Source organism: Scyliorhinus torazame, chromosome 7 (assembly GCF_047496885.1).
Source record: "Scyliorhinus torazame isolate Kashiwa2021f chromosome 7, sScyTor2.1, whole genome shotgun sequence".
In the NCBI taxonomy this organism is placed as follows: domain Eukaryota; kingdom Metazoa; phylum Chordata; class Chondrichthyes; order Carcharhiniformes; family Scyliorhinidae; genus Scyliorhinus; species Scyliorhinus torazame.
The window spans coordinates 10,102,751-10,118,697 of record NC_092713.1 but is presented as its reverse complement, the minus strand read 5'-3'; the positions used below and the strand labels follow the sequence as shown (position 1 = coordinate 10,118,697).

The window sequence follows — 15,947 nt, the reverse complement described above, 5'->3', positions numbered from 1 at the left end:
TGCTGGTTGTTATGCTCCACATGAGCCGTTTCTAACCCGTCTTCCTCTCACCCCATCAACATCTCCTCTCTATTCTTGTCTCCCTCATGTATTTATCCAGCTTCCTCCTTAAATGTGTCCATTCTTTTCACCTCAACCACCCCCTGTGGGAGCGAGTCCCACATTCTCCCCACTCCCTGTGGGAGCGAGTCCCACATTCTCCCCACTCCCTGTGGGAGCGAGTCACACATTCTCCCCACTCCCCGTGGGAGCGAGTCCCACATTCTGCCCACTCCCTGTGGGAGCGAGTTCCACATTCTCCCCACTCCCTGTGGGAGCGAGTCGCACATTCTCCCCACTCCCTGTGGGAGCGAGTCCCACATTCTCCCCACTCCCTGTGGGAGCGAGTCCCACCTTCTCCCCACTCCCTGTGGGAATGAGTTCCACATTCTGCCCACTCCCTGTGGGAGCGAGTTCCACATTCTCCCCAATCCCTGTGGGAGCGAGTCCCACATTCTCCCCACTCCCTGTGGGAGTGAGTTCCACATTCTCCCCACTCCCTGTGGGAGCGAGTTCCACAGTCTCCCCACTCCCTGTGAGAGCGAGTCCCATATTATCCCCACTCCCTGTGGGAGCGAGTTCCACAGTCTCCCCGCTCCCTGTGGGAGCGAGTCCCACATTCTCCCCACTCTCGAGTAAATAAGTTTCTCCTGAATTCCCTGGGAGGGACAGTCACTGAAATAGGGAATCTCAGCGGAGGGACAATGGATTTTGGAGAGAGTTGGTTTTGGTGAGAGGACAAGGGGATTTCCGAAGGTACACTCTTGTGTAGAGCTTTGTGTGTCTACACATCCTTCTGTTGTTTTATCCAGTGATGCTCAGAACTTGGAGGATACAATTGGTTCTTAAAGCTCTTTCAGTTTTAATCCTCTCTCTGACTCCACTTTGTACAACTAGTGAGGAAAAGCGACTTCAGTTTCACAATTTCAGTCTTGACCTCTGTGAACTTTGGAATGGACAGCTGAATAGGTTTGCTCCATTGGTGGAGCAATTGACAGTGGAGCAGGGAGCTAGTGATTCAAACCCAGGTACTTTCTCAACTGCCTTGGGCACTGAGGGGTCTGGGGATAATGTGAGGAAGAAGATCTCATTGAATGGTGGAGTAGTCTCGAGGGGCTGAATGGCCTACTCCTGTTCTAATTTTGTCGCTGCAATTCTCTGACCATCGGGATTCCTTCTTCCCGTTGGCAGTGAATCCCCACCCCCGGGTTTCCCGGGAGCGTGGGGCGCCTTCAATGGGAACCTCCATTGGGAAGCGACAGGAAGATAGATTCGCTCCGCTAGCCAATGGCACGCCACCATGAAACACGGGGCTGGGGGAACGGAGAATCGGCCCCTTATATTTTTATTTCCACTGGAGGATTCAATGATTTGCGGATATCCCCGAAGAATTCAGTTACTAAAAACCTTTCGGGATAAATACGTTTTGTGTGTGATCCAGTTCTGGTGAAAGTCGATAATTTAAGGAATACGTACTCTGCCCCTTTGTGCTCTAATTTCCCTCTGGACTGTGATTTTATTTAAGGTAACACCAGGTTATTGGAACAAGTGGTGGACTACTTGCTCCCCAGCAGGATATAGGCGTCACAAGTGTGGGAGTTAAGGCACAGGATGGGAATATTGTTGTTGGAATTCTCTTTGCTGTGTTTGAAAGGTTTATAGAGAGTTTAAACCGGGGTTGGGCTTTGGAGAGCCAAAGGTCAAGCAGAATTTAAACTTAATATATAATATGTTTCTGCAGCGCTGAGTGATAGGGATTGGCCGCGATACATACACAGGGACGCAGCGAGAGATTTGGTCTGGTGGGGGAGCGTGTTTGCACTGAAAGGCCGGTGGGCTGGGGGAAACCTGGGAATGGCCGGAGACCCCAGCGGATGGCGGGATCGCCGGACAGGACGGGAGAGTTGGACCGACAATCGGGAAAGATCACAGTGCTGAATGTTTGATCCGATTATCTCGGTCTGTCTTTCTTTCTGCCTGCTGAGTGTTTCCAGCTTATTCTTTTTCTTTTGGCATCGACTAATCTGCCCAGATTGAAGATTCAATACAGGATTAAAATAGCTTAAATAAAAGCAAAATACAGATGCTGCAAATCTGAACTAAAAACAGAAAATGCTGGATAAACTCAGCAGGTATTGGCAGCATGTGTGGAGAGAGGAACAGAGTTAACAGTTCGAGTCCGTATGACTCTTCTTTGACTCGTTTGAGAAAATGAAAAATGAAATGAAAATCGCTTACTGTCACAAGTAGGCTTCAATGAAGTTACTGTGAAAAGCCCCTAGTCACCACATTCCGGCGCCTGTTCTTCGGGAGGCTGGTACGGGAATTGAACCGTGCTGCTGGTCTGCCTTGGTCTGCTTTCAAAGCCAGCGATTTAGCCCAGTGTGCTAAACCAGCCTTACCAGCTAAACCAGCTAAAAGAGACATGCTGTTGAAGCTTTTCATTTTGCACTCATTAAGATATCCGCAAGCGAGCATTCTAGCATAAGTGAACCTCATAATGAGCCCGATTGATAATATTCAATTGTTTTTAGCATAATTGCTATAAGCTACATATATTCATATGCGGCAGAGGCGTCTCCTCTGCAGGCAAAAAGTACACGTCCAGGCATTATGCCTTTTGAATTAAACAAAAGCATGAAGGGGGATGGGTAATAGTTCCCTGATACATTCGTAATGGCAGCGCCTCAACCAATCAGAGTTAATTTGCCACCCAAACATGCTGTATAAATGGTTGTTCCCTTTGAAATTTAGCATTCTTGAATTGGACCTGATGAGTGAGAGATGAAAAGCTTCAGCAGCCTGTCTCTTTTTTCAGCAAAACTCAGGATTTTTTTATTTGTTCATGGGAAGTGAGCACCATTGGCTAGGCCATGCTTTATTACCCATCCCTGATTGCCCTTGAGAAGGCGGTGGTGAGCTGCCGTATTGAACCGCTGCAGTCCATGTGGGGTAGGTACACCCACCACGCTGTCAGGGAGGGGAGTTCTCATTTTATGAATAACAGGAAACTCACCTGTACATGGGCATTAGTCCCAGCTGTCTGTGAGGTGGGATTTATCTCCCTTGAGGAACAGTTAAGGATCATAGTTAAAGTTCGGCAGGCAGGGATTTATGTTAGTCTAATCCCAAGTTTATGGGCAAGATCTTCCGCTCCTGCCTAGGGCGCAACTCCTCCGCAGGTTTCCCGGTGGCATGGGGTGTGAATACAATGGGAAATCCCATTGACCGCTCCGAGACCGGACACATCGTAGACGCTCAGAATACAAAAGGCAATTTGTACGAACACCCGCAGTGTTTTCAATTAATTTTAGTGCAATGTTGGGCGAGTCACTCAACATCAATATTAAAGCATGATTTAGCATCACAAATAACTTAAAATACAGATTAAACGTGAATTTTCTCACAATTACAAAACAAGCAAAATACCGCAGATGCTGAAAACCTGAAAGAAAAACAGAAATTGGTGGAAAGACTGGCAGCACCGGTAACGAGAGGGATAGTAGACGGTTTGAGTCTGTAAAACTTTCCTTCAGGAGAGTAACAAACTGAGGAGCTGTGGGTTTATCATCGAATCATAGAATTTACAGTGCAGAAGGAGGCCATTCGGCCCATTGAGTCTGCACCAGCCCTTAGGAAGAGCATCTTACCCAAGCCCACATTATCTCCATAAGCCAGTAACCCCACCTAATCTTTTTGGTCAGGAAGGGCAATTTATCGTGGCCAATCCACCTAACCTGCACGTCTTTGGACTGTGGGAGGAAACCGGAGCACCCGGAGGAAACCCACGCACACACGGGAAGAAAGTGCAGCCTCCGCAGAGTGAGCCAAGCCGGGAATCGAACCTGGGACCCTGGAGCTGAGAAGCAACTGTGCTAACCACTGTGCTACTGTGCTGTTCGTCCTGTTGTTAATTTAAGAGACAATAAAGACTGCGTAGAAGTGAAAACAATCCGCTAAAAATGTTCCTTCAAGGACGTGCATGGGGAATGAAAGCTAATCCCTCCCAGAGTTCTGAAGGCTCTGTCACTGACGACTTCCTTGCGTCCAATATGGTTTCAATTGATGATGGAAGCGACTCAGAACATTCATTCATGAACGATATCAATCGCACGAGGCCAGCATCGAGAAGCCTGGATTCCATGAATCAAATGGGTTGCCCTCCTTTCGTCATTTTATTTCCACTGGACCTAATTTGGGAAAACTCACACCACATGTGGATTCTCCCCCCTCTCCGCAGATGTTTTATTCACATCAAAAGGCATTGGCCCAGATGTTGTTTTCAGAATAACGGTGAGGCTCCCGGCGATCAGTTATATCAGCGACTGTTAGTTACGCACGAGTCACGCAGCAACTTCCCACTCGTGTTCGAGGCGGAAATCCCAGGGCTGTTGTCGGATGTGCGCCGTCCTCCAGAAGCTGCGTGAGAGTTGCCTCTCGCCATCTGTCTCCCCATTCCCATGTCCGGAGTGGCCTGAAATCCCTGTCCTGACATCATACCAAATCCTGGTGAACGACCCCCCCCCCCCCCCCCCCCCCCCCCGCTTCATCACCGGCAACAGGACCCCACCATCATCGCCGGCATTGGGGGGAATCGCTGGCATCGCATCTTCAAGGCATTGCCCACCCCCGACCAATCTCTGGTTTTCGGGCAGACCCCGATTGTCCCCCTATCCCCATGTTAGGCGAACCCCTGCTATGTTGCCCCTTTATACCCTGCCCATTCAGGCCCCACCCCCTGGCTGTGCCAACCTGACAGTGCCAGCGTGCTGCCCTGCCCACCCGAGGGCGACACGTCCCCCTCATGGTCATCACGCCTGGTGGCCTTTTTTGGAGACCAGTCGTGGTTCCCACCAGCGCTGCGTCACGCCGACGGGTGGGAGCATCCGACATTCCCAGAAGATTCGGGATTCAGCCGGATTGAAATATTAAAATGTATATAAATTAACGGGACTCAGGTTCACGCCCTCGCTGGGTGTGAATCTGGTTTCGTCGCTGGTGGAGGGGCTGCAGGGAAGAACCCGTTGTGCCTTCTCGCGAGGGTTTCTGGTCATGAGGGGATTTGCACCTGCATCAAATGGGGACAGAAAATCGCCCCCGCGGACTAACGCGCCACAGAAAGTGAGGTATGTTCTATTATTCTACTCAATCCTAATTTCCCTCTCTTTATTTCTCTTTCTATATCTGATTTGAATTCACGATTTGAATGACCATTTCCTGTTTCAAACTCTATGCTGCTCGTTAATAATTCTTCAATCTGATTGGGTGACCCGATAATTGTCGTGCGACCTTTACACACACGTCCAAGATGCCCTGTGGAGGGCAGTGGGCTGTTTGGATGTCTTGCTGACAGCAAGTTGCCGGGAACGAGTCAGTGTAACAAACGGCCTTTTGGAGCACAGTCCGGTCCACAGGAAAAGGACGGGTCTCCTGTCTTTAGAAATGTAATTGAATCATACAAGATTCAGCGTGGGCCAAACCTAAAAAAAATGCTTTGCTTAGATCAACTGATTCCTTATAGATTAAAGTATCCAGAAAAAAATGAAATATTTAGATCACCTTATCACCTTTCAATCCGGGCTGTCCAACACTTCCCACTAGACCCTGCAAGGACATTGAGGCAAAGAAAGCAAACAGCTCTGTTACATCCGAAATATAAGGATCTCAGATCAGACAGAAATATTTCTGAGAATCACAAAATTAAAAATTCAGTGCGGTAGGAAGTGTACCTGAGGCCCTGGAATCCCGGGGAGGCCAGCTAACCCTGAAGGACCAACGTCGCCCTGCAAATAAAACAAATAAAACCTGTGGTTAATACTGACTAGTGAGGCTGACTCTCTGCTGTAAACTCAACTTGCACTAATTGATTAGGATCATTGAACGATACAGTGCAAGAGGAGGCCCATCATGCCTGGGCTAGCCCCGAAAGATCTATCCAGTTAGTCCTACTCTCCCGGCTCTTTATCCCAAAGTCCTGCAAATTTTGCCCTTCCGAGTATTCATCCAGTTCTCTTTTGAAAGTTATTGAATCTGCTTCCACCGCCCTTTCAGACAGCACCTTCCAGATCACAACAACCCAAACATATTGAAACCCTTCATGATTTTGAGCACCTTTAAAGGGAGGCAGACTCCTAATGGTATTGTCACTGGATTAGCAATGCAGAGACCCAGGGTAATGTTTTGGGAACCTGAGTTCAAATCTCACCACAGCAGATGGGGTGAAGTTTGAATTCATCTGGAATTAAAAGTCTCGCGATGATCATGAAACCATTGTCGATTGTCACAAAAACCCATCCGGTTCACTAATGTCCTTTCGGAAAGGAAATCCAGGCTTACCTGGCTTGGCCTACATGTCAACAATGTGGCTGACTCTTAAATGCCCCTTCCAGGGGAAATTACGGACATGCAATAAATACTGGCCCAGCCGGAGTCGCCCATAATCCAAAAAATAATTATGAAAAACATCTATCAAATCTCCCCAGAAGCTGACCTCAGGTGAACAATTCCGGCTTCGCTACTCCCTCTACTGAAGCCCCTGGTATATCGTAAAATCTTTCCTGGGGCCTCTCCAAGGCCCTGGTATCTTTCCTGAAGGTGCGGTAGTTAGCTTCGGTCTAACCAGTGTTTCCGAAAGGCTTGGCACAACTGGCTTGCTTTTAAACTTCCTTCCGACTATTAAAAAAACCCAGGAGACCATTGGATTGGATTTGTTTATTGTCACGTGTACCGAGGTACAATGAAAAGTATTTTTCTGTGAGTAGCTCAACAGATCATTAAGTACATGAGAAGAAAAGGGAATAAAAGAAAATACATAATAGGGCAACACAACATATACAATGTAACTACATAAGCACTGGCATCGGATGAAGCATACAGGGTGTAGTGTTGATGAGGTCAGTCCATAAGAGGGTCATTTAGGAGTCTGGTGACAGTGGGGAAGAAGCTGTTTTTGAGTCTGTTCGTGCGTGTTCTCTGACTTTTGTATCTCCTGCCCAATGGAAGAAGTTGGAAGAGTGAGTAAGCCGGGTGGGAGGGATCTTTGATTATGCTGCCCGGTTTCCCCAGGCAGCGGGAGGTGTAGATGGAGTCAATGGATTGGAGGCAGGTTCGTGTGATGGACTGGGCGGTGTTCACGACTCTCTGAAGTTTCTTGTGGTCCTGGGCCGAGCAGTTGCCATACCAGGCTGTGATGCAGCCCGAGAGGATGCTTTCTATGGTGCATCATCCCATTTATGCCTCTTTGTTACTAAATCAGCAAAGGAAACAATCTCCCATTCGTCATGCTCGTAAATCATTTCAAGATTTGGAATTCATTTTTAAAATTCCGTTAACTTTCCCAACTGTGGGAAATATAGAGTCAGGATTGTACATCTCTCACTATAACTGATGCGCGATCAATTACACTCAAGACAAAGTGATTTCGTAACTGAAGGCTTTAATCTACTAGAACTTGTTCCCCAGCAGCTTCGGTACAGAAAGTGAAGGCTGCTGGGATGGCACCGGTTCTTATACTCCGCCTGCCAGGGCGGAGCTACGTATCAACAGCCAATGGTAAACTCCTGGGTTTAACCAATGATCATCAGCCTCTTAGGTACCGCAATACCTGGTACTACCGCAATAACCATTTTCTTTCAACCCTCGGATCATTGGGGCTAAATTACAATTCATTTAATTAATGTGTCCATGGCTCCAGGTTCTTTTATTCTGCAACAGAATGTCGAACTGCGAATATTAATCCAACAATTAATCATTTAAATCCGTGTGAGAGATTTTTGTTGGGCAAAGGTGCAATAATAATAATCTTTATTGTCACAAGTAGGCTTACATTAACACTGCAATGAAGTTACCGTGAAAAACCCCTAGTCGCCACATTCCGGCGCCTGTTCGGGTCACAGAGGGAGAATTCAGAATGTCCAATTCACCTAACAAGCACGTCTTTCGGGACTGTGGGAGGAAACCGGAGCACCCGGAGGAAACCCACGCAGACACGGGGAGAACGCGCAGACTCCGCACAGACAGTCATGCAAGCCGGGAATCGAACCCGGGGCCCTGGAGCTGTGAAGCAACAGTGCTAACCACTGTTGAAGTGGGACGGATCAGCCATAATCTCACTGAGTGAATGGCAGAAAAAGACACGAGTTTTTTATCCTGCCTTACATCGAGTGTTGGACAACCCAAAGCGATTCAGAGCCCATGTTCTTCCTGTTCTGTAACCGCTATCACAATGTAGTAAACAGCAGCCATCCCCTCAGCAAGCTCCCAGAAAGGGTAACACTCTAATGCGCGGCTCATTTGCTTTTGTGATGTTGATTCAGGGACAAACATTGGGAAGAATTCCTCCGCTCTTCTCTAAATAGCGCCATGGGATCTTTCTGTGCATCTGAGAGAACAGGCAGGGTATTGGTTTATTATCTCATCAAAAAGACGGTGGGCGGGATTCTCCGTCTCGCCAGCCGGCCATTGTGGGCAGCCCCACGCCGTCGGGAAATCCCCGGGCATGGGTGCTCTGCCGGCGCAACGGAGGACGCTGCCAGCGGAGAATCCAGCCGGCGCCTCTGGGCAATGCAGCACTCCCCCAGCGAGCTCGGGGATATTAGCCTCTCACTTCTTTTCAATCATCCAGCAGAGGTGCTCCCGTCTGAGCCATGGTGAAGTAGGCCAAGACGCTGGATGGCCCAGCCTGGCTCCTAGGTAACGGTGCCATAACCGATGACTGTAGTTGTCCCTGTACTGAGGGCAAATGGGCAGGATTGATGTTAAAGCCCCCCCCCCCCCCCCCCCGCCCCGCCCCCTCACCTTTTCTCACTCACCCTGAAGCTGCTGGAGGTTGGGAAGTTTCAAACAGAGATAAAGATTTACATTTGCATAGCACCTCTCCTGTTCAAAGATGTCTCAAAGCACTTGACAACCAATGAAGCACTCTTGAAGTGCAGACCCTGTTGAGATTCACCGATCTTCCAATCAACAGGTCGGGACTCCTGCTCAGTGGTTGGAGGATCCCCAAATGTCATTGAGACCCGACTCGCCGGGTGCTGAAACACAGGGCGGCATTCTCCGTCCGTTCCCAGAAGCGGGATTCTCCGTCCGTTCCCGGCAGTGGGATTCTCTGTCCGTTCCCGGAAGCGGGATTCTCTGTCCGTTCCCGGCAGCGGGATTCTCTGTCCGTTCCCGGCAGCGGGATTCTCTCTCCGTTCCCGGAAGCGGGATTCTCCAGTCCGTTCCCGGTAGCGGGATTCTCTGTCCGTTCCCGGCAGCGGATTCTCCGTCCGTTCACAGCAGCGGGATTCTCTGTCCGTTCACAGCAGCGGGATTCTCCGTCCGTTCACAGCAGCGGGATTCTCCGTCCGTTCACAGCAGCGGGATTCTCCAGTCCGTTCCCGGTAGCGGGATTCTCTGTCCGTTCCCGGCAGCGGATTCTCTGTCCGTTCACAGCAGCGGGATTCTCCGTCCGTTCACAGCAGCGGGATTCTCTGTCCGTTCACAGCAGCGGGATTCTCCGTCCGTTCACAGCAGCGGGATTCTCTGTCCGTTCCCGGCAGCGGGATTCTCTGTCCGTTCCCGGCAGCTGGATTCTCTCTCCGTTCACAGCAGCGGGATTCTCCGTCCGTTCCCGGCAGCGGGATTCTCTGTCCGTTCCCGGAAGCGGGATTCTCCGTCCGTTCCCGGCAGCGGGATTCTCTGTCCGTTCCCGGCAGCTGGATTCTCCGTCCATTCCCGGCAGCGGGATTCTCCGTCCGTTCCCGGAAGCGGGATTCTCCGTCCGTTCCCGGCAGCTGGATTCTCTGTCCGTTCCCGGCAGCGGGATTCTCCGTCCATTCCCGGCAGCGGGATTCTCCGTCCGTTCCCGGCAGCGGGATTCTCCGTCCGTTCCCGGAAGCGGGATTCTCCATCCGTTCCCGGCAGCGGGATTCTCCGTCCGTTCCCGGCAGCGGGATTCTCCGTCCGTTCCCGGCAGCGGGATTCTCCGTCCGTTCCCGGTAGCGGGATTCTCCGTCCGTTCCCGGCAGCTGGATTCTCTGTCCGTTCCCGGCAGCGGGATTCTCCGTCCATTCCCGGCAGCGGGATTCTCCCTCCGTTCCCGGAAGCGGGATTCTCCGTCCGTTCCCGGCAGCGGGATTCTCCGTCCGTTCCCGGTAGCGGGATTCCCCGTCCGTTCCCGGCAGCGGGATTCTCCGTCCGTTCCCGGCAGCGGGATTCTCCGTCCGTTCCCGGCAGCGGGATTCTCCGTCGGTTCCCGGCAGCGGGATTCTCCGTCCGTTCCCGGCAGCGGGATTCTCCGTCGGTTCCCGGCAGCGGGATTCTCTGTCCGTTCCCGGCAGCGGGATTCTCCGTCCTTTCCCGGCAGCGGGATTCTCTATCCGTTCACAGCAGCGGGATTCTCCGTCCGTTCCCGGCAGCGGGATTCTCCGTCCGTTCCCGGCAGCGGGATTCTCCGTCCGTTCCCGGCAGCGGGATTCTCTCTCCGTTCACGGCAGCGGGATTCTCTGTCCGTTCCCGGCAGCGGGATTCTCTGTCCGTTCCCGGCAGCGGGATTCTCTCTCCGTTCACAGCAGCGGGATTCTCCCTCCGTTCCCGGAAGCGGGATTCTCCGTCCGTTCCTGGCAGTGGGATTCTCTGTCCGTTCCCGGAAGCGGGATTCTCCGTCCGTTCCCGGCAGCGGGATTCTCCGTCCGTTCCCGGCAGCGGGATTCTCCGTCCGTTCCCGGTAGCGGGATTCCCCGCCCGTTCCCGGCAGCGGGATTCTCCGTCCGTTCCCGGCAGCGGGATTCTCCGTCGGTTCCCGGCAGCGGGATTCTCCGTCCGTTCCCGGCAGCGGGATTCTCCGTCGGTTCCCGGCAGCGGGATTCTCTGTCCGTTCCCGGCAGCGGGATTCTCCGTCCTTTCCCGGCAGCGGGATTCTCTATCCGTTCACAGCAGCGGGATTCTCCGTCCGTTCCCGGCAGCGGGATTCTCCGTCCGTTCCCGGCAGCGGGATTCTCCGTCCGTTCCCGGCAGCGGGATTCTCTCTCCGTTCACGGCAGCGGGATTCTCTGTCCGTTCCCGGCAGCGGGATTCTCTGTCCGTTCCCGGCAGCGGGATTCTCTCTCCGTTCACAGCAGCGGGATTCTCCCTCCGTTCCCGGAAGCGGGATTCTCCGTCCGTTCCTGGCAGTGGGATTCTCTGTCCGTTCCCGGAAGCGGGATTCTCCGTCCGTTCCCGGCAGCGGGATTCTCTGTCCGTTCACAGCAGCGGGATTCTCCGTCCGTTCCCGGCAGCGGGATTCTCCGTCCGTTCCCGGCAGCGGGATTCTCTGTCCGTTCCCGGCAGCGGGATTCTCCGTCCTTTCCCGGCAGCGGGATTCTCCGTCCGTTCCCGGCAGCGGGATTCTCCGTCCGTTCCCGGCAGCGGGATTCTCTCTCCGTTCACGGCAGCGGGATTCTCTGTCCGTTCCCGGCAGCGGGATTCTCTGTCCGTTCCCGGCAGCGGGATTCTCTCTCCGTTCACAGCAGCGGGATTCTCCCTCCGTTCCCGGAAGCGGGATTCTCCGTCCGTTCCTGGCAGTGGGATTCTCTGTCCGTTCCCGGAAGCGGGATTCTCCGTCCGTTCCCGGCAGCGGGATTCTCTGTCCGTTCACAGCAGCGGGATTCTCCGTCCGTTCCCGGCAGCGGGATTCTCCGTCCGTTCCCGGCAGCGGGATTCTCTGTCCGTTCCCGGCAGCGGGATTCTCCGTCCTTTCCCGGCAGCGGGATTCTCCGTCCGTTCCCGGCAGCGGGATTCTCCGTCCGTTCCCGGCAGCGGGATTCTCTCTCCGTTCACGGCAGCGGGATTCTCTGTCTGTTCCCGGCAGCGGGATTCTCCGTCCGTTCCCGGCAGCGGGATACTCTGTCCGTTCCCGGCAGCGGGATTCTCCGTCCGTTCCCGGCAGTGGGATTCTCTCTCCGTTCACGGCAGCGGGATTCTCCGTCCGTTCCCGGAAGCGGGATTCTCTCTCCGTTCACGGCAGCGGGATTCTCTGTCCGTTCCCGGAAGCGGGATTCTCTCTCCGTTCACGACAGCGGGATTCTCTGTCCGTTCCCGGAAGCGGGATTCTCTCTCCGTTCACGGCAGCGGGATTCTCTGTCCGTTCCCGGAAGCGGGATTCTCTCTCCGTTCACGGCAGCGGGATTCTCCGTCCGTTCCCGGCAGCGGGATTCTCTGTCCGTTCCCGGCAGCGGGATTCTCTGTCCGTTCCCGGCAGCGGTATTCTCCGTCTGTTCCCGGCAGCGGGATTCTCCGTCCATTCCCGGCAGCGGGATTCTCTCTCCGTTCACAGCAGCTGGATTCTCTGTCCTTTCCCGGCAGCGGGATTCTCCGTCCGTTCCCGGAAGCGGGATTCTCCGTCCGTTCCCGGCAGCGGGATTCTCCGTCCGTTCACAGCAGCGGGATTCTCCGTCCGTTCCCGGCAGCGGGATTCTCCGTCCGTTCACAGCAGCGGGATTCTCCGTCCGTTCCCGGCAGCGGGATTCTCTGTCCGTTCCCGGCAGCGGGATTCTCCGTCCGTTCCCGGCAGCGGGATTCTCTGTCCGTTCCCGGCAGCGGGATTCTCCGTCCATTTCCGGAAGCGGGATTCTCTGTCCGTTCCCGGCAGCGGGATTCTCCGTCCGTTCCCGGCAGTGGGATTCTCTCTCCGTTCACGGCAGCGGGATTCTCCGTCCGTTCCCGGCAGCGGGATTCTCTGTCCGTTCCCGGCAGCGGGATTCTCTGTCCGCTCCCGGCAGCGGTATTCTCCGTCTGTTCCCGGCAGCGGGATTCTCCGTCCGTTCACAGCAGCTGGATTCTCTGTCCTTTCCCGGCAGCGGGATTCTCCGTCCGTTCCCGGCAGTGGGATTCTCCGTCCGTTCACAGCAGCGGGATTCTCCGTCCGTTCCCGGCAGCGGGATTCTCCGTCCGTTCACAGCAGCGGGATTCTCTGTCCATTCCCGGCAGCGGGATTCTCCGTCCGTTCCCGGCAGGGGAATCTCCGTCCGTTCCCGGCAGCGGGATTCTCTCTCCGTTCACGACAGCGGGATTCTCTCTCCGTTCCCGGCAGCGGGATTCTCCGTCCGTTCCCGGCAGCGGGATTCTCCATCCCGTTCCCGGAAGCGGGATTCTCCGTCCATTTCCGGAAGCGGGATTCTCCGTCCGTTCCTGGAAGCGGGATCCTCCGTCCGTTCCCGGAAGCGGGATTCTCCATCCGTTCCCGGCAGTGGGATTCTCTGTCCGTTCCCGGAAGCGGGATTCTCCGTCCATTCCCGGCAGCGGGATTCTCCGACCGTTCCCGGCAGCGGGATTCTCTGTCCGTTCCCGGCAGCGGGATTCTCCGTCCGTTCCCGGCAGCGGGATTCTCCGTCCGTTCCCGGCAGCGGGATTCTCCGTCCGTTCCCGGCAGTGGGATTCTCCGTCCGTTCCCGGCAGCGGGATTCTCCGTCCGTTCCCGGCAGCGGGATTCTCCGTCCGTTCCCGGCAGCGGGATTCTCCGTCCGTTCCCGGCAGCGGGATTCTCTGTCCGTTCCCGGCAGCGGGATTCTCCGTCCGTTCCCGGCAGTGGGATTCTCTGTCCGTTCCCGGAAGCGGGATTCTCCGTCCGTTCCCGGAAGCGGGATTCTCTGTCCGTTCCCGGCAGTGGGATTCTCTGTCCGTTCCCGGCAGCGGGATTCTCCGTCCATTCCCGGCAGTGGGATTCTCTGTCCGTTCCCGGCAGCGGGATTCTCTGTCCGTTCCCGGCAGCGGGATTCTCCGTCCGTTCCCGGCAGTGGGATTCTCCGTCCGTTCCCGGCAGCGGGATTCTCCGTCCGTTCCCGGCAGCGGGATTCTTCGTCCGTTCAGGGCAGCGGGATTCTCCCTCCGTTCACACCAGCGGGATTCTCCGTCCGTTCCCGGCAGCGGGATTCTCCGTCCGTTCCCGGCAGCGGGATTCTCCGTCCGTTCCCGGCAGCGGGATTCTTCGTCCGTTCAGGGCAGCGGGATTCTCCCTCCGTTCCCGGCAGCGGGATTCTTCGTCCATTCACGGCAACGGGATTCTCCGTCCGTTCAGGGCAGCGGGATTCTCCCTCCGTTCCCGACTGTGGGATTCTCAGTCCGTTCACGAGTCTCTGCCCCCCCCATCCTCTCCCCCACAAGTCTGTGCCACCCCCCATCCTCTCCCCCACAAGTCTGTGCCCCCCCCATCCTCTCCCCCACAGGTTTCTGCCCCCCCATCCTCTCCCCCTCGAGTCATAGATCATAGAATTTACAGTGCAGAAGGAGGCCATTCGGCCCATCGAGTCTGATCCGGCTCTTTGGAAAGAGCACCCTACCCAATCCCACACCTCCACCCTATCCCCATAACCCAGTAACCCCACCCGGCACTAAGGGCAATTTTGGACACTAAGGGCAATTTATCACGGCCAATCCACCCAACCTGCACATCTTTGGACTGTGGGAGGAAACCGGAGCACTGGGAGGAAACCCACGCAGACACGGGGAGAACGTGCAGACTCCGCACAGACAGTGATCCAGCGGGGAATCGAACCTGGGACCCTGGAGCTGTGAAGCAATTGTGCTAACCACTATGCTACCGTGCTGCCCTGGTCCCTGGAGCGGTGAGGCAGCGGTGCTAACCACTCTGTCATGGTGCAGCCCGGGTCCCTGGAGCTGTGAGGCAGCAGTGCTAACCGCTGTGTCACCATGCAGCCCGGGTCCCTGGAGCTGTGAGGCAGCAGTGCTAACCGCTGTGTCACCGTGCTGACCCGGGTCCCTGGAGCTGTGAAGCAGCAGTGCTAACCGCTGTGTCACCGTGCAGCCCGGGTTCCTGGAGCGGTGAGGCAGCAGTGCTAACCGCTGTGTCATCGTGCCCAGTCTTCTGGCACTTGGTCTCCACCCAATTTGCTTTGTGCGCTCCTTGGCGTTGAACTTTTCTTTCTCGACACCCCACCTGCTTTGTGCAGGTACCATCGGCTTTACCTGATCCTTCCAGTGCGAGTCTTCACTCCGTTCCTTCAAAGTACGAACATGGGTTTTCTAATTCCATTGGGCCTGGGAACTCGGTATGGGAGCTGAAGGTGTATCACTATCCTGGGAACTCGGTATGGGAGCTGAAGGTGTATCACTATCCTGGGAACTCGGTATGGGAGCTGAAGGTGTATCACTATCCTGGGAACTCGGTATGGGAGCTGAAGGTGTATCACTATCCTGGGAACTCGGTATGGGAGCTGAAGGTGTATCACTATCCTGGGAACTCGGTATGGGAGCTGAAGGTGTATCACTATCCTGGGAACTCGGTATGGGAGCTGAAGGTGTATCACTATCCTGGGAACTCGGTATGGGAGCTGAAGGTGTATCACTATCCTGTTTAAATGTCACTTATCCGTGAGCTCAACCTGCAGTTTAGATTTCTGCCTACACTGTGTCCTTGTACCTAACTGAGCCTCTGGTGAGTTGATGGTCGCGTCTCTCCAGCTCCACCATCACCTTGCTGCTTTGTGTCTCTGTTGGAAGCTGCAGTTTCATTGTCCTGGTGTTCCCCGATTGTCTGGCAAAAACTGTTGGAGCCTGAGGTCGGGGCTCATTGTCCTGCTGCCGGTCAATCTCGTCTTCTGCACAAAGTCTGGTGGTATCTAGCTGAAGGTTTGGCTGCTTTGACCAGTGAGGAGCTTCTGCTGTTGAGAGGGCATTGGACAAGGCGGCCCTGCAAAGATTCAGAGCTGAAGTCCCAGACAAGAGTCTCTCCACTGGTGGCCTCTCAGGAACTTGCAGTTCCGTGTAGTTGATGACTGGGCTGTTTTGACATCTTCTGCCATTTTGAGGAGCTCCATGCCCTCCAAGATCTCTCACTCACTCAACCCCTCTCAATATCCTCCCATTTATTGAGCGTTCCTTTGCTTTGTTTACCGCCCCCACATGCATTACCTCACTCTTTTCCAGATTGAACG

The 15,947-nt window shown here is 54.4% G+C and overlaps 1 protein-coding gene across 1 annotated transcript in view; it reads right to left on the bottom strand.

The window, feature by feature from the left end:
• Positions 1 to 15,947, bottom strand: part of LOC140427240 (uncharacterized) — a 435,573-nt gene that overhangs the window by 282,716 nt on the left and 136,910 nt on the right. Inside the window, 2 exon segments of the mRNA XM_072512840.1 lie at positions 5,599 to 5,643; positions 5,769 to 5,822. Coding sequence (XP_072368941.1) covers positions 5,599 to 5,643; positions 5,769 to 5,822 — 99 coding nt within the window.